General features: G+C 46.8%; 1 protein-coding gene and 1 pseudogene across 10 annotated transcripts in view; one reads left to right on the plus strand and one right to left on the minus strand.

Moving 5' to 3' along the window:
• The window catches only part of LOC149356282 (uncharacterized), a 104,546-nt gene extending 86,362 nt beyond the window's left edge, over positions 1 to 18,184 (minus strand). For 6 of the 10 annotated variants that reach the window (XM_089584156.1, XM_089584155.1, XM_089584152.1 and 3 more), the window contains exons 1-3: positions 17,916 to 18,184; positions 6,582 to 6,711; positions 1,802 to 1,956 (exon numbers count right to left, since the gene is read on the minus strand). In XM_089584156.1, the coding sequence (XP_089440282.1) occupies positions 1,802 to 1,956; positions 6,582 to 6,711; positions 17,916 to 18,069 (439 nt within the window). In that variant the 5' untranslated portion in view covers positions 18,070 to 18,184. Of the gene's footprint in view, positions 1 to 1,801; positions 1,957 to 6,578; positions 6,712 to 17,915 lie in introns of those variants that run through there. The other 4 variants (XM_089584161.1, XM_089584157.1, XM_089584160.1 and 1 more) reach the window with 4 other exon arrangements.
• Positions 14,637 to 15,665, plus strand: LOC149356283 (uncharacterized; annotated as a pseudogene).
• Positions 18,185 to 19,189: the final 1,005 nt, after the last annotated feature.

A 19,189-nucleotide genomic window follows, 5' to 3' on the forward strand; every position in this document is an offset into this window, starting at 1 on the left:
AATTCACAGTTGTGACGTCACGTTATGGGGGTACTAAATGGGAGCTGTGCGTGTGCTGCTCAGCCTCGGCGGACGCGGTTACTGCGACGCGTGTCTTTTCCTTCTTTCTCTCTCGCTGTCATATCTTTCAATTCTCTTCTGTCTGCACGTGTCAGCGGTGGAGGCTCAGCTGCAGCCAGTCGGGAGGTCTATGCGGTTTTCCTTTTCATCCTTCTTTGTCAGTCAGCCAGCAGCAATCGGTGCTTGAGAACTCGGTTCAGCAGAGTTGAACCACTGCCTTTTTTCAGTTTCCAGGAAACTGCAAGAACTATGACTGTAGACAACAGCAGTTTGACTGGAACGCGAATACCGTATTTACTCGCATAATGATCGAACTTTTTTTTTTCAAAAAATTAACGCAAATTTACGGGTGCGATCATTACGCGGGGTAAATTTTTACAAAAAAATTTTTACCTCCGAAAACGCAAACAAGTCGAAGGCAGACAACCCTTATCACACTGGCGCGCTACCCGCGATTACGCCGCTAAAAGCGGTTATCGCGAACCGATCTCGGCGTTATCGCGAACCGATCTCGGCTCATGTCGTAAACCGAGAAGGTAGAGTGGGAAAAGAGCAAGAGCTGGCCCACTTCAAGAACGTACTTCCTTCGCACTAAATCACGTTCCAAGAGCAACGCATCAAAATAGGCAGTGTGTGTAGTGCTGCGCGACCGCGCTTTTATGCGGCCTTCGATCTCGTCCGATAGCGCGGCAACAGCGCACAACAGCAACGTCCCGCGGCGCTCAAGCTACGCATTTTACTGGCGATACGCCGAGAAAAATATGCGGTCCTCGCCGCATCGTTGATGTAGTACTTAGGTGACACGTTCGCAACGCTCGGAGCACTGGATCCCGCACGCTTACCGCAATGGTGCCGCCCGCGAGCGCGGCGGACGACGGCGCTCTGTACTCCCTAGTCGTCGCTAGGCCTAACTTCTTTCGTATCGAAGCCACAGTGGACGGCACTTTTGAATTGACCAACGCTATAATGAATGTTCTACTTATGGTGCTGCCTTACTCATAACCTCATTGTTTCATATTAAAAGAAATATATACGATCGATTTCAGCGACGCCTTCGCAGCGGAGCTGGTCAAGCAGATCGGGTTACTCGCGCGGCAACTGCTACGCGGCTGCGAACGTAAAACTAGCTTATATCGCAGTTATTTCTCCTACCAGCAACTCGGTACAGGCCCGCGATCCTCAAAGAGGATTCATTTTTGACGTTCCCGTATCCCAGGGCTTATTATTTACGAGAACAATAAAGTTTAGCCGGATCACCGCGTCACTTCGTTCATTGCACCCCAACCCAGAACAGTGGCGAGACTTGCGACAATGGTGAACCGTGATTCGAGATAATCGCAGTTAAGTTTGGTATCCGCGGTTAAGCATAACCGCATTTAGACTGCCCGTGTGACCGCAGGTCAACCAACAAGCGGCTGCCGCTGCAATGCTGACAGAGCAAGATGGTAATCTGCACGTGTCATCTGTCAGACAGATAAGCAAGTACGATCATCGTCGGCTAGACTCGACAACGTCGACAAATTGCCGCGGCAAGTTTGTGGTGCGATCATTACGCGGGGACTAAAAAAAATTGAATTTTGCCAACAAAATTCGGGGGTGCGATCATTATGCGAGTAAATACGGCATGTAACTCAAGTCGCCGCAGTGAATACACATAGCTCGTATGCTGTAAAGGCAAAGAAGAGAGCTGCTTATATCCTACTATACCGAACGAACAAGCGGCACAGCTCTGTTCACGAACCTGGTGCGGAGTCGCCGGCCTCGGGATTCGGGTGTGTGTTCGGGTGCACCCCTGTTCGCCGACCTCCGCCTCCTTTACCTCGGGGCGTCTCGCATCGGCATGCTGAGCCCGCTGAGCTTGGTAGTCGGGGTCTTCCCGGAGGCTGGGTCGGGCACCTGAAAGCAAGCCAGGCGGGACGCAACTCATGGCAGCTTGTGGAGACGGGCTGTGGAGTACCGACTGAGACGCAGCCCAAAAGCAAGAGCGCGGACGCCTCTGCACGTGCAACGGATTTCACGCGCTTCGAACGCCGGGCCGTGTGGCGAGCCGGTGATGATGATGATATTGGTGATGATAGCCGCAAATTTGTTTAATCATCTACCAGTGCTTCGACGGTCCCATCAATAGCTTTCATACCTCCGTCGTATAGCTTTTTTTTAGATTAATTCTTTTGATTTCATTATCAGTTTTCTGTGCTTGTGCCGGCACCGCTGATAAATTTCAGGCAAGGCCAGACGCCGCATTAAAGGCGTGGATGACTAACGGGGAAGTGCGGCAGAAAAAAAAAGCGCCAAAATAGTCATTAGACTCGCTTCTTTTTCGTGCTTTTTTTTTTTTGCAGTTCTACCTTATCCTCAAGCTTATATGCGTAAAATACTCCAGTATATAGCGTGTTGCGGAAATAAACGCGCCCCGTAAAATGCTTCTTTCAGCTAAACGGGCGCATTGTTCGAGCTCAAATTTCGCATAGAAATGGCATTTGGTCGGCAGAATTGTTTAATACCACGTTTGCTTGGGGTACTTACCTGATTCGAACAGAATAAGTCCGATATTCACATCGTCTGCGGCGACGACGAAGGAAATTAAGCTGCTCTGTCAGCTATCCCACCGGTGGCGCCATCTCGTTTGTTGGTCGTGAAGAATCGGTAAAGGAGGGTGTTTCGGGGGGTTTGAAGACGCTCTTTCAACTGTTTTTTTAATGCTTACAAAAAACTCAACTTGCTGAAAACTTAGTTTTGCCAAGCTAAGTTTTCTGTTAGCATTAAAAAAAACAGTTGGAAGAGCGTCTTCAACCCCCCCCCCCCCGATCCCCCCTCCTTTGCTGATTCTTCACGACCAACAAACGAGATGGCGCCACCGGTGCGATAACTGACAGAGCAGCTTAATTTCCTTCGTCGTCGCCGCAGACGATGTGAATATCCGACTTATTCTGTTCGAATCAGGTAAGTACCCCAAGCAAATGTGGTATTAAACAATTCTGCCGACCAAATGCCATTTCTATGCGAAATTTGAGCTCGAACAATGCGCCCGTTTAGCTGAAAAAAGCATTTTACGGGGCGCGTTTATTTCCGCAACACGCGATATCCAAGTCTTTACTATCGTTTGTTTGGCACTGATCGCCAAGCACAGACAGCTTCACTCTCGTGGTATGTGTCATGTAAGAAAAGGAGAAGAAAAGAAACAACAAATCAATAGTTCTTGTTACAAGAGCATTGGTCAAAAGAAAAGACGCCGGAGAGAGAGAGATAGGCAGAGAAATAACTATTTGGCTAAGGAATTTGGGGCATGCAGGTCCCAGGGTCCCCGCACAGCCCCACTGCACTACACGTTCATGAGTTTATGCAGTTCCGGAGGAGCGCCCGTCCAGAGGTGCGAGGTGCAGATATGGAGCCCATTTCCCCCTCCGGAGGTCCGTTAGCGTCTTTAAGGGTAATGCCCTAATTACAGGGCCCCAGTGACGCGTCGCAAGGGTCGGGACCGGTCCACCACGAGCTCGTCAAGGTCAGGGCTCTGGTTGGCCAGGATCGCCTCATAGGACTAGCGGAGGTGTCATGGTGATGGTTTTGTTTGGACAGACGGGTTTAGTGACGATGGGAATGTTGAGTGCGATGCAATTAATACTTCGAGCATCTATTCTCGTCGCCTTGCAGTTGTTTCCTTCACGCTGCAGCAAAACTGTGGCCTTCTACCCCAAGAAACAGTCTCGGCAATCTTACTTTGGGAATAAGCGGGGTCTAATTACTTCCTCTTTCACTGCGAATGCAGTACCAGTGTCACAGTGCGATAAGGCCAACATTTGTCTGTCTGCAGCCTCACGTGGTAAAGCCTCCACCAATCAGTCACCTTCCCACCGCAAGTCAACCCTCCAGAAGGTCCACCCTGTCCGTCCACCTTCATCATCCAGAAAAAATCTGCCCCATGTGTGAAAAGTTGGCTTAAATGAAAGGCATTCATTAGAGTAAAAACATCACAGTAATAATCAAGGGTAAATCTAACTGCCTGCACAGAATTGTCGCATTAGATGTCCGGTTGTCCTGAAATTTGTTTAGTGCGGAATCACTTCTTAAGGGGGTAAACCTAATCAAGAATCTTGTGTGAAGCCTCAGAGTAGCTCGGGTGAGGTGGGTTCTGTTCGGAGGAGCGCCGCCCAAGCTGCAGCCAATGGGAGGAAGCTCGGGTAAGTTCGGAGGAGCGCAGCGTCAGCTGTAGCTAATGGGAAGAGGGCGTCACGCCAGCTGCCACTGAGTGGAGAGTATAGGAGTGGAGAGTGGACAGCGAGAAATGGATTGGAGTGGGGAGCGAGAAACGCGGTTGCGTGCACATGCAGATGCCAGAAAGAGATGAAGAATTAAAACAATGTTTTGCATGCCTATATTCAAAATGTTTGTAATGAAATGCAGGACATGTTCCTGTGAATTTTGTTTTGCTTTCTTTCCTCAGGCCCCGGCTCCTCAGCGGCAGTGACGTCCATATACCCACGGAAGGAGGCGCGCATGGGAAACTGTTCGTCGCAAGGGAAAGAGAGACGATGCTTCGACACAGACAATTTTCGTCATAAAAATGACAAGCTTTATTTGGAAACAAAACAGTCACATTTAGAGTAAAATCTCAACTCAATATGGTAATTTTGTCACAGCGCATTGCTGAGACCTGGGAAACGCGATAAACAGGCTGAAGGCAAGTGCAGTCAGCGTGCAAATGACCTTTGTCACATCAGGAATAAAATAAAGAATAAAATATAATTAAATACAATAAAATAAAAATCAAACCAGGAATAAAATAAGGCTTGAAATTCCAAGTACATGAGATGATTACATTGAAGAAAATTCTCAGACATCCGGGCAATGAAAAAACTTGCCCCGGATTGCCTGGAAAGCTCTTCCGATGAGAAGGTTGATGAGACGAGAAAGCATGTTTAGTCCGGCGGACAGGGCGCTTTCGACTCGTGACTGAAGTGACCAGTCGCCTTAAACCTGCCTCGTCTCTTCGCTGGTAAGCGGCTGGGGTCCTTTCTTTACATAAAAGAAAAGACCTGTGTATCATTGCTCTGTTTCGTTCGATATAGGCACTTAAATCATAAGCCATGAGCCCATAACTTCAGTTGCAGTAGAACGGTAGGCTGCCGCGGGAGGCGTAGACGCCAACGTAGCAGCGCTCAATGGTTCCCCTTGGGGAACCACAAAAAGTGAATCTCGTACACCTACTTTGTCTGGTCACTTGAGCGGTAAGGAAAATTTGCTGTCCTTGACCGAAGAACCCCGGACTAATATTTATAACTGAACTCTACAACTGCTGCTAGATATCATTTCGCGGTTTCAAAAACATTTGCGGGCGACATCGCTGGTTCGCATTTTCTTTTTAGTTTTTATGGATGTAATTCACCACTCGTGTAATGTTTCACGTCTAGGCAATTCAGATATCCCAATAAATAAATAAATTTCCCTAATAACGGGCCTGACCTACAAAAGTGCTTGTGTTGTCTCGGTGAATTTGTCTTTTTGGGGTTCCTTGGCCACGAATACACAACGGCTCCAGCATGTACACATTAGTTCAACACTGCTAAGCGGTTCACTTCTTCAGCCCTTCCAAAAACGTCGTTATTCAAAACATGCTTGCAGTCAGCATATCATACAGACTGTTGTGGTGACATCATCATCAGCCTATGCCCACCGCAAAAAAAAACGCCTCTTTTCTTTTCAATTAACCTGGTCCTGTGCCATCTGCAGACACCCTATCCCCGCAAACTTCCTATCATCCGCACACTTAACTTTCTGCCGCCGCCTCTTACGCTTGCTTTCTTTTCGAATTTTGTCCGTTACCTTTAACGACCATCGATCAGATCATTTTGCCTTCGCACTAAATACCCTGCCCAAGCCAATATCTTCTTGACTTCGGCCAGGGTGTCATTAACTCGCTTTTCTCGCTTGATCCACTCTGCTCTCTTCCTGTCCCTTAAAGTTACGCCAATCATTTTCCTTTCCATAGCTTGCTGCGTTGTCCTCAGTTTATGATGAACCCATTTCGTCAGCCACCGCAATTCTGCAAAATGGGTGAGTAGCGGAAGCATGTTCCAATTATCTTTTTTATTAATAGAGTTACCTTCTAATTAAAGTCGTGCTTCACCACAAGTTACACATTTCCAACACAAAGATCGAGTACATACTGGGTTAAAAAAGCAGCGGGGAACACAGCGCAATTCGGATGTCGACAGCGACAAATATAATTTCGTCAAACTAAAACTTAGCCAGGAGACGCCTTACTGATGGCGACGCATGAATGGATGGATTACGAAAGATATCGCGGATAATTAATGGCCCCTTTGAAGCGCGGTATATGGGACAGCATAGAGCTATAGTATCTCTACGCTTTTCTCTTAGATTCCACGGTTATAACTGATAAAGTAACGAATATCTCCTTACTTGAGAATAAGAGTAAAGTAAGCGAGTAGGCGGGAAAATATACAAAGCTATGACAAAATTCTTCTCGAAAGCACACGTCACACGTAGTGAATACTCACTACCGTTCATGCCGCTTCTTGAAACTTGCATATTCCTTCAACGGAGGAAACGGCCGCGAGTAATGGCATGGCGGCAAGTAAGGGAACTTTTTTGAACTCGTATCCATGCGCTCCTGCAGACGACGAAGGGGACCTGCAAGGTTGATATGCACCACATAAGGTGCAGGCAGCGCCGCAATGCTGCAGCCGTCAACACCTTTACGAACCGCGATACGCCTCACAGATAGAGGAGCAATACAAGGGGGGCGTGAACCGCTTCTGGCTGTCGTTTCGTATATTAAGTGGTGCGGGTTGGACAATATTATTCACGGAAAAAATATAGCGCACTCAAGATAACAGACAAGGAACACTGAACAACACAGGGGCTTACTCACAACTCGGCGTTTATTTCAAAAGCGCCGAAAAAAAAGAAAAAGAAAAAACCACAAAGAGAAACAAAGGCCACCGCGCAGGTGCACAGGTTGAGAGTAATGCAGGCGCGTCTAGGTAAGAAAACTACTTTTCATGCAGGACCCCCATTGGGTCAGCAACACGTGTGTTCTCATTCTTACGGATATGATAGGCCTCGGAGACATCTAGTCAGTTGATGGTTTGGTTTGGTTTATGGGGTTTAACGTCCCAATCTAGTCAGTTGATTTGGGTGCCGGAACAAGATCGTGGTTTTATCAAGCAAAGGCTTGAACCACTACATTTGGAACAGTGTTTAGCAAGACTGGAAGAAGGCGGCCTTTTCAAGGACAAAAAGTGTTCTCGCAAACGTATATTAAGGCAACGGCCAGTTTGACCAATGTAGGTCCCCCCGCATTTATTTTTCTCGCCCTTTCTAATATATGTCATTTTGTATCGAAATGTGCACGGACAGGCTCGTACATTCTTAATGTGAACACGCGAGCGCGTGGCAGCGCTCCGCAGTCTTCCGGTAAATCCGCTCGTTGAAGCAAAGTAGCGCATGTGCACAGCAACCTCCAGCTGGTGTCTCGCATCATCTGCTATGGATAAGTTTCCACAGCACCGATAATCTTCTCTTCCTGCCACCGGATTTGGAAGCTTCATGGCTGGCCCTGACTGACGTTCTCGACACTCAAATCGCACCTGTGTGCCCTGCGTATCGGCGTTCACTTCGTCGTTATTATAAGTGACAAACTAAACTTCTCTGTAGTTGGTACAGCTAACTTCAGAAGTAACGTGAACGGACACTCAGAACAAACGGGAAACAACTATTTTTCCAACTCGTTGAAGCAACGTCTTGCAGATGTTTGCGGATCTTAGACGAAAGCCCAAAGCCTTTGCAAGCCCACCGCTCTACGGGATTTTCTTGCAAAGCATAGTGTTTGATGTCATATTCCTACCAAGCCCGGTGGCACGGGGAAAAGGAACGCGCTACTCTGGAAACTTACCCAGTGACTATCTGCTTTAGAACTCAACAACATTCGCCTCAGCATGTGAGCGAACGAGGCAGACAACAGCAAGGGTCACATCCATGCCCCACTATGCATGCACCAGTTTGCTTCGTTATGTGGCCGCACTGGTTGCACTGGCTCTCTAGGGAGCGTAGCTGCACACTCGCGTGTTCACCCTATAAGAATACACGAGCTAGTAGGCACGTGAAGCTTTAGACAATCAGGGTTACAAGCTAAAACACGAAAGGAAAGAACTATCGCATGATATAGTTATGAGCACCATTGAGGTCCACGATGTACATGACGGTCAAGCAGCCACGTGACCACACACGTGCACTGCAATTTAGCACCAACGTGAATTGTCAGCCGAAAAAAGCTGCTCCATGCTAAGATTATTCAGAATTGCTGCCAATATTCCGGTGCAGAGAATCAGTTTTAATAAACTGGTGCAAATGCCTCTAGTTTTTCAGTTCCACACATTGTGGCACATGGTGGGGGGGTGGAGGGGGGCCATCCTCTCTGTGTAAACTACATTTATGGAAAGTTCTTGGTTCTCTTTGGCCATAAATTTCACCTCGCATTTATGCACTTATCGCTATCACTATTCTGGATGTACCTTAGCTGTCGGTCTAATAAATTTTTTATTGCATGAATCCGCCCTTTTCCATAAACATAATAAATACATACCAGGTCATTTCCTTAATTCTAGCAGAGCTCGATATCGAGGTCCGTGTTCCAGATGGTCTTCTACCTAAGCGGGCTCACCGCAGTCAATAAAAATCCCTGGGTCATGAGCTCTGTTCAGGCAAAACCTCCTTTATTTCATAGCCTATGACGTGGCTCGCCCCACAGTGGGGGAGCTCTCGCTTCGTGTACTAGTCCCAAGATGGTGCCACTCACGCGGAACGGTAACTTACGTCGCAGAGGGAGCGAGAGCTCATGAGAGCTGCTGGCATGACTGGAGAACACGCTATCGACTGCCTCGCGAAGATAAAAATCAAATTGTTCGCTCATTTCCCGTGGTATGTCGCTAGTTACGGGGGCGCTCTCCCTCCCTTCCTACAAAGATGGAGGAAGTCAAAAGGCCAGCGAATGGGAGAGCGGAAGGTAGGGCAGAAGACGGTGTGATTTGCCGAAACTGGCAGATCTAGTCGGCATTGAAATGAACAAAGCGTTGACTTAGGTCATAAGAAAAAAAAAACTGATTGTGTAACTTTCAAAACTAGTCCAAACCCTTACAAACATTGCTTGCATTATTTAGAAAATCTTTAAACTTTACTCATTAGAATGTAATGTGTTTCTTTTAGATCTGTACAGAATTTTTGTCCACAGTTTCAATAACTAATTGGTTATCTAACTAGAAGCCTTTGTGCAGATGTGGATCTACCAGTTGCATACCACTCTGTGCACCGTGCTACTGGCTTGCTTACAAATGTGCCTTCATGCCTGCACGTTACACGCACAAATACACATACACACGTGAAATGAGGAATAGAAAACTATACTCCATTTGCTGGTTCTAGTGTATATGTCATAAGCCTCAACACATATTGAAATAGTATACACCTGAGATTTGATGCATTATGGCCTTAGTTGCGTAGTGTCATAAAGCCCCGCTGCAACATTAGGTACTGACAAGTGTACATAGCAGCGATTGAAGATACACATTTCTAAATGTGGCATCACATCCTGACGTGATATGTTGGTCACGGCAATCTTTTGGGCCCGAGCAGCTCAGATGACCAACTGCCAGGCTTACAACTATCTTAATGAGATCCAGATAAGGTTAACGCTTTCAAAACAGAGTTGCTTTACTCAAGGCTCTCAATCTATGCAAGCATTCTTTACACACAGCATGGGCTTGCACCATCACCTTTGTTTTTCCTTCACATGATCATGCTTATAGGAGCCTCCGGTGGCGGAGTTAAAGACATACAAAAGCTTCGATAATATCACGATTTGGGAATATTATTTCACCAAAGCATTTGTCTTCGCGTGAACTCTGAGAACAAGCCCCAAGGATCCTTGCCATGCATTGTGTGAAGCGCAAAAAAATGCCACTGTGTTCACAAAGACAATCGTTTTGGCAGAATATAAATCTCAAATCAATTGATATTATGGAAGCTTACCTCACATCTTCTGGCCTGCAAATGTAGGTGCATGATTCTTCTCTTTGACCATACTCCTGAAGCATGGCAGTGCATCTCTAGTTGCACATGAATGAAAGCCACAAGCTATTGCTCAATCCTTTATGTATTTTGTATTTTCTATTATAAAGCTATTATAAAGGCTATTATAAAGCTTATTATACATCATTCATTCCCCTTTAAGTCCTTCAGGTTAGGGCATTACATAAAGGCAGGGGAGATCTAAAATACTAAAGTAAATATCATCGTCAAAAAGTAAAGGTTGGATGGTGTCCTTATCAACTAATGGAGGCTGTTAGCTCAGGCAGTTGGCTTTTTTAAATTTATTGTTGCAAATGCCACATGTATTGCATTGTGCACGAAATGAAGCAATTAAATCACACACAGTTGGTACTATGTCGAGGTGAAAAAAAAAATCTGAGGGCACTTAAGGCCGCTGATGTGCTGTAAAGCCACGATAATTAAAATAAAAACCTCTCCTGTTATGGCCCTCAAGTGAGGGCTACAGTATTCCCAAATAAATAAATAAATAAATTAGTGAGTCATCATGAGTGCTTGATCGCGGTGCAGGTTGCACACTGAAAAATGAAACGAAGATGTGCCTCCAAACACAGATTCAACGAACGCTGAACCCACAAAGGTCCGAGTGAAACACTCCGACACTCAATTCGAATACCTGTAGTGAGCTGGCCTCCAACCTGACTAAGAAACGTAATATGTAACAAGAAATTGTATGACGCCAACCGCAACGGTGTACGATAAACAGTTGCATCACAATTTTAATACGAAAATTCGATTTTGCAGAAAGGAAATGGCACACCAACTGTCTTGCATCTCAGTGGACGCCTCAACCGCGCCTTAAGGAAAGAAAGTCTGGAAAGGCATACAGTTGAAGCTGCATGTGTCATCGGCTCGAATCCGAGCCGCAAGCTAGCCTCCAACTTGACTAGCACATAGAACGCATTTTTTTTTTTCAGTGCAAAAAACACGGCGAAGAAAGGAGATACACACAGGACAAACGCTGTCCTTTCTTCAATCTGTGTTTTTTGCACTGACAAAAAAAAAATGCGTTCTACATACCAAGAGCAACTAGCCAGCCTTTCCGCAAGTTATATACAATGAGAAATCGTATAACACCACCCGGAATGCAGTACGACAAACAGTTGCTCATAATTTTGATATGAATGTAGTCGGGGAAACTGGAGTCAGATTGAGGTCAGCCTGTGTGGGGGGAGGGGATATTTAAGATGACCGGGATGCATATGATTGTCTGAAATGTCTGTGCTCAGCTTGCCGAGCCCATCATTATACGGCCACTTATAACATCACCCTATTTTTCATGCCTCACTGGGATTTTCTGTACCTTCTGCGTGTAACACAGAAATGCACATGCCGCCGGCTTTTCTTGTAATGAGGCCAGTAAAGCTTTTACCTTGAAATATTTGTACCTATCAAGTATATGCAGCAAACTAAAGTATGATTAAAGTATAAACTAAAGTATAAACTAGAGTATATGCAGTAAACTAAGGTATGATTATCAGCACTCAAGTTATCACAAACCAGAGAGCAAGACCGAAAGATGAGATACACTGCCTGTACATGCCAGCGATGATATGAAGAGGACACACCGAACATCACGGCAATGCCACGAGTCCCACCGGGGTGCCTCAATGGTTAAGGTGCTCAGCTGCCAAGCCTGAAGATAATAAGAACGGTGAACTGGGCTAGTTGGTAGGAATTCATACTGAAAACTGCGCAAAAAACGAAGACACAGAACGAGAAGGCACGACACGAGCGCAGACTATCAACTGAATTTTTATTCACATGAAGAGGCCTATATAAGTACCTTCTGCCCACAGTTTTTTGCGCAGTTTTCAGTATGAAAGCCTGAAGACCTGGGTTAATGGAAACCAATTTGAGAGCGCTAACAGACATGACAGAACAGCACAGATACAAGCACTGACTAGAAACCAGATGCCTTATTACGACAGGGAAGGCAGCAATATGAAGGAAACTTAGCAAACAAAACTAAAAGCATAAAACATTAAACGCAATAAATCATTTGGTTGCTAGTGAGCGCTTTTGTATGTGTTATTCTCTTAGGTTCTGTCTGTTACCGCTGTTCAATCTGTTTCCATCAACATGCCCAAACCAGCCCAACTAAGCCTTCTTGAACCCGGGTTCAATCCTGTCCACAGCAGTGGCATTTGGAAGTGAAAAGCAAGGTGCCCGTGTACTGTGCGATATCACTGCGCGTTAAAGAACACCACGAAGTCGAAATTAAGCTGGAGCCCTCCACTACAGCGTCCCTCAATGGCCATGTCACTCAGGAAAGATTAAACTTGACATCTCATACCATAACCATTCATACCACAACTGTCCCACGCACTGCCTGCAAATGTGCATGCAGAGGCAGTTGTCAATGAAATCACGTGCACTCTCAGTATGCATCGCATGCACATTCCAGACAGAAATGGCACTGAATATTTCATCGCAAGTACCAGTTTTTACATCCCTCAGAAAACAGCACCATAAAAACCATGCAGCGCGGGTAAGTGCGCCATAAATCGCCAATAACCCAGACTTTCTCAACGCTGTACTCGATACGATGACAGCCATCGACACAATTCATTTACTAAGTACTAGGCAGTGCAACACGCCACTAACCTCTTCATTAGTGCTGCACCACGGTTGCTTGATGCAAAGCGCAAAGCGAAGTGCGGCCAGCCACGTCGTGCCGCCGGCAATGGGCGAGCGTGTCTCGACGGAGTTTACAGTCGTGACCACTGTTTTCGGTGAGGGCACCATTGTTCAGGGACAACTTTCCCCTGGCTTCCCGGGAGTGGACTCCTGAAGCGCTGAAGCGTGCCTTGCTTCGTCGTGTCCGAGCACGTTTGCCTCATGCTGCTTATGTTTGCAATGCTTTCTCTGGACTTTTTCGTGTGCACGAGTGACCACATTTGCCTCGTCTCTGCAATGCTGGATTTGGAACTTTTTCTGTGCGTGTGAGTAGGAGCGTTTGACTCGTGTCTGCCGCATACGCTTTGGGATTTTTTTGCACGTGTGTGTGGCAGTCAGTGCCGTGTATGGGGCGCGATGCCGCGCAACTGCTGTGTGCTACTCTGCGCCACAAACGCAAGAACGGACCCCACCATTAAGTATCACGAGTTCCCCTGCGAGCCACAACGTCGAGAAGCATGGGTAAAAAATATATCTCGCCAAGGACTTTCAGTGAAAGGAAGCAAGTGGGAGCCAAGCAACAGGTCTCTGGTATGTTCACTCCATTTTCAAGAGAATGACTACAAAAAGAACACTAAGGTCAGGCTTCTGCTTCCAACTGCCGTCCCGACTGTGTTTGACAAATATCCTCAATGCATGCAAAAGGAGAATGTAGACCCAAGAAAATGCCAGCGAAGGAACTATACTGATAGCACAGTGGTTGAAGTAGGCCATGAAAGTGGCAACTCAGGAGAACGCGCCAATGTGAGTGAAAGTCTTGTGCACTCCCCCAGCAACGAGGTAGAAGCGCTCCATCCAGTGGCTGCCATAGAACCGTGCAGTTGTCCGGTTGATCAGGCCTGCCAAACTTCATTGGACTTTCTGCATGTCTTGGAAGAGGCAAAGAAAGCGGAGAACCGGCTGAAAAGAAAGGCTGCTCATCAAGGCAACCAACTACAAAAATTACAAACTGACCTTGACAACACAAAACAGCACCTCCAAGTCTACACAGACAACAAAGAAATTCAGGCCTTTCAACAGGTGTTGAAAGAGGCAGAAAAAGAAGACAAAGCTGCAGTTTTTATCCACAACCAAGTGGCTAGTTTCAGTAAGAAAAAGCCTTCCTACAGTGAAGAAATACTGCGGGAATGTGTTTTGTGGAAAGCCTGCTCAAACAAAGGGTATGAACACGTTCAAAGCAGAGGGCTTTTGAACCTCCCATGTCGTGCTACGCTCCAAAATTACGTATGACATTCAACCGGCGAAGTTAGAGTGACTTCATTGATAAGAGAGCGGCTGCATGTGGAGCACGAAGGGCTAGGTGTGGAGCAGGAAGACTACTGTTCGCTCATTGTCGATGAGATGTCTATAGCTCAGAAAGTTGTGTATGACCGACAGGTGGACAAGATATTTGGTCTTGTTGACATGGGCCCCGAGGATCAAGCAAGTACAGCCCCTCGAGTGGCAAACCGCTTGTTGTGCTTCGTTTTACAAGGACTATCGACAGCCTATGTCATACCGGTTGGCTATTTCTTCACGCGGTGCCTCAAGAACGACAAGCTTGCCACAATGACAATGGAAGTCATGAAGGCAGTCGAAGATGTGGGTTTTCGCATACTAAGAATCGTCACCGACAACCACCAAACAAACGTGGCTCTTTTCAAAGGCCTCTCAGAAGATGGCTAGCTTGCGCATGCCATGCCTCACCCTCTGCGGACAGGCCACCCACTTTTCTTGTCCTTTGACCCTAATCACCTTAAAAGAATCTTCCCAGTAACTTTCTTGAGCGAGAAATGACAGATGGCGATTCACTCATCCAAGGTGGTTTCTACTTAAGAAGCTCTTTGAAATACAGTCACAACTGCTGGTCAAGCCAGTCAGGTTCCTTACCCGTGCACACGTTGAACCCAACAATTTGGAAAAAATGAAAGCGTGCAGGGCCACTCGAATATTTTCTGCGCCAACAATATCAACACTCCAGTTTCTTCAGAACACAAACTATCATCCTGATGCAGGCCAGTTCAAGGACAGCTCGGCCACAATCAGTTTTATGAGGATGATTGCGAAATGGTATGCCCTTCATCATATCGGTGCAGTGAAGGTACGGGGGGGAAAGCATGAGGAACCGTTCTTTGTCACGGATGATGAACGACTCTCCTGGCTGGAACTAGATTTCAGTTGTTACCTTGAAGATCTCCAAATGAATGGCAGCCGATCGAAACGAATGACCAAAGAGACCTACGAAGCGACACTTCTTACAACAAGGTCAACAGTGGCACTGATTGAATGTCTCCTTGACCACATAAAGTAGGTTACTTTCCGTTATTTACATCAACGTGTTACAGAAGTAATTTCATTAATTGCAGTTTTTGCTACATCTTGCCACGCAGCCTAAACAGCGACCCTGTGGAATCACTGTTTAGCTGCCTTCGGCAGTTCAATGGCGGCAACGACAGGGTGGATGCCAGGAATGCAGTTTTTAGAGCGGAGAAACTGCTAAATGTACAGTTAAAAATTTTTAAATACTGTTATTTAAGAAATATCTAAAATATATTTGACACTTTTCACTTTTTTTTCAGATTGGTACCCTCCAAGCCGCAAGAAGTGGCAATGCACCCACTTCTTTTGAAATGAAGGCACCTCTGAGGCTGGAAATTCCGGATACCGAAACATCTGCCCTGCCAGCTGCCGTTGAATTTGCTGCCAGGGAATTGTCCAGTGAGCTCGGATTCTTAACGCTATGCTCCGAGACAGACCTCGAGGTAGCACCAGTTGCTTTTCTGGCTGGCTGCGTTGCGAGAGCATGCAAGGAAAAGGTATGAACAGTCTCCTCTATGCGGACACAAGCTGTGTAATTTGCCTAGTTGTAGTGGTCTTGGTAGAAAAACTGTGCATTACGCTTCGTGTAGCATAACTGTTTATATATAATCTTATGATAGTTTGAGCCGGAGCATTTTTTTTATCACTGCTAAGTTGTTGCTTTATGGGATTTTGACACTGGTTTTCAGGTGACATGCAAGTCATGCAAGACCCTTCTGCAGGCACCAGAGTTGACTGGACCAGCTTACCGGCTAATCAAAAACATGGACAGTGGAGGCTTGATGTACCCTAAATGGAAGCGGTCAAAATTTGCCAACTCACGTGCATCTTTGTTAACCGAGTAATGAAGCTTCCAGAGGTCAGGCGAAGCAGTAAGCTATGCAAGTTCTTGATGTCAGTACTGCTTCCACACTTTACACGGTGCCCGCAACTCATCTGTGAAAGCAACGACCGTGCCCACACTGAGGAGCTTTGCAAGATATTTTTAAGTAAGTTGCTGCGACCTCTGACAACTAACTGGGCTGGGAATGTTAATTCTACAGTGGAGCGAGTTTTGAGGCTTTGTCACAAACCTCTCTCAAGGAAGGTTCTCCGTCTGTGAACAGTTCCTTCCTTTTCTTATATGACCGTGCAATAAAGGTGTCAAGCTGCTGGTTGAAGTACTTTCTGGTTTTTTCGGCTGCAGTTTTGCTTAGAAGTTGAAAGTTTATTTCAGGCAGAGTACGTAGAAGTACTCCATAACTTCAGCTATACTGAATTTTTTTGTTCTAAATTGCATTAACTTACATAGATTGCCTCTGTGTAATGCTGTGTGTGTCCATCTCGTTCACCGTCCTTATCCGCTACAACTGGAAGCATACATGGGTTCGCGAGAAGTGAATAAAAGCAGATTAAAACCTTCAAGCACATTAACGCAGCATCCTACGGCAGAGCCGCTCGCCCGGCCGTCCATCGACCAAGCAGCTGTCATGGATAAAGATCAGGCATCCAGTAGAAGGGGGATTCCCACCTGCTGCGGTGATTTGTGACATAATCGGCGCTTTCAATGACGACTTAAAAATGCAGTCTGCAATGAGGAACTAGAAAGCGCACTGTTAGCGCCCTCAAACAGTCAGCACCGGGTGTGCCGACGTAGCTGTCGCAGCGGTTCCCTGCGAGCTGTTGTCCCCGAGCAGTGGCGCCGCGGCGGGCGCGCCGGGAACTAGGCCCGAGACGCCGTTTCTGTGCGACGTGGCAGGCCGCACCTCGCTTTGGTTGGTTTGGTTTGGTTTATGGGGTTTAACGGCCCAAAGCGACTAATGCCCGTTTCACATGATGCGATTCTTGCCACAGCGCACTGCGATTTCAGCTGCACTGCGACAAAAGGGCACGCCGCTACCGTCGCAGAGCGGCTGCGGCAGGCTTCCAACCAGTTGGTCGCACGCCGCACAGTTGCAGCGATCGTTGCGAATGAAGCGGCCGTCAGCCAATAGAATTCAGAGGTGTGACATCACAGGAAAGACGTAGCAGAAGCTGTCGAAACTGCACCAGAGGTATTTTCACTTTAGCGTTGCCGGGTCTGTTGATTTCTCAACATGTCACGAGCACGTGCAAAAGCAAAAACTTAAGAATACCTTCTTTGCATAAAGTACTTGATATTTTAATAAAAATACATTAATTCAATAAAAAAAAGTAAAACTTAAGCGTGTTCTACGTTCATTATTGGTAAATTATGCCGATGCCGCTCGTGCCGCACCAACAGAAATCGCAGGCGCCGCAAGAATGTGAAAAGGCTGTCGCGACTGGCGCCGCTGCGACACTGCGACTGGACCGAAGTTTTTCGTGCGCGCCGCATCATGTGAAACGGCCTTAAGGCTATGAGAGACGCCGTAGTGGAGGGCTCCGGAAATTTCGACCACCTGGGGTTCTTTAACGTGCACTGACATCGCACAGTACACGGGCCTCTAGAACTTCTCCAAAGAAATTCTAGCCGCCGCGGCCGGGATCGAACTCGCGTCTTTTGGGTCAGCAGCCGAGCACCATAACCGCTGAGCCACCGCGGCGGCTGCACCTCGCTTTGCGCTTTGCATCGAGCGGCCGTGGCTGCACTATGGCAAGTCGCTCAAAAAGCCTTCATTGTTCAACCCAGCTACGCCAGGCGGGCGCGCTTGCCCTCGAGCATGCGGGCTTTGCCTGGAACAAACAGAACAGTAAATAATGACAAGCAGAACGATTCAAAAGCTGCTAACATGAGGAAATTTGTCACCACTTACCTATATCGAGGACCTCTGCGGGAGCAGCTGGTTCTCCTTCTTCCCATTGAAACATTTCAATGGTGCCCCGCACATCACTGATGGCACCGGGCTCCGTCAGCAGACGGAACCGACGGCCGTATTTACCATGTCGCGCACAGGGGACACGTCTCATTTCTCCTCCATGGTCAATTTTATCAGGACGTGGTCCATTGCCAACGACGATCGAAGATAGAGATAGATGCTCACGCCGAAATCTGAAATCGCGAACACCACGAACACGTCTTTCGTCAAACTTTCTGGTTTGTATTGGCTAGCAGCTACACAAGGTGACAAAGCCATTGCCAAGGCCGATGGGCAAATGTAGCAAATACCTCTGTGAAAAAATATTTAAATTTACCCCATATAACTAAATTTCTTCTTTACTATTAAAGTTAAAAATGGAATTTCAAAAGTAACTAACCTTTGATATTTATTTGCTTTGTTTCTTAATAACTTTTTGCTTTTTTTTGCTTGTGTTTCGGTTTCGATTACAAATTTTTGCAATGACCGCTACCTTTAAATGCTTAATTTTTTGCACGGGCTTTACAAGCAGCAACCGTGTTGCTGACTGTAGTGCACTAATGCTGAATTCCAATGGCAGATCGAGACCGCTCCGTCGGATCGCGTACGGAGCGCGTCGGAGCGCGTAGATTTGCCACCTCCCAGTTTGCGATTGGAATGCCAGTGATCCCTCGGATGGATGGATGGATAGGAGCGCCCCCTTTGAAACGGGGTGGTGGCAATTGCCACCATGCTCAGCTTTTCTTTATTTATTATTTTTTTTGTTTACTGTGTTGGCAATTCTCATTAATGGTGTCTTCGGCTGACATGCACTGTCTCCGTGCCGGTGCGCAGGACGTCACGTCAAATACTACACGAGTGGCACGTCTCCTTGCACATCAGCCGAACGTGCGAAACACTCGCAGAGTGCCGTTGCTTTTTCTACCGCCTGTTAACCGAAGCCTCCGAGACTCTCGATGATCTCAGAGGCTATTCCTACGAGCGGCCGACGCCAACGAGCGCAGTCAAGTTTGTACAATTAGCATTAACAGCCTCTTCAGAACAGTGCAGTACTGCGCTTGTAACAGGCGTTGATAGAATCAGCGGGAAAAGCGGGACCCACGAGCCTGCTCGTGAGATACTGCGATTAATTATGGAGGCGCAGGTTTGTAAGACGCCACACCAAGGCGCTATGCTTGCCGGTTGCGATGCATACGTCTTTAGAGCTTCAGCTAGAGTAACTTCCGAAAATA

The sequence above is a fragment of the Amblyomma mixtum genome, chromosome 3, assembly GCF_055824585.1.
Source record: "Amblyomma mixtum isolate Tamu chromosome 3, ASM5582458v1, whole genome shotgun sequence".
Taxonomy (NCBI): Eukaryota; Metazoa; Arthropoda; class Arachnida; order Ixodida; family Ixodidae; genus Amblyomma; species Amblyomma mixtum.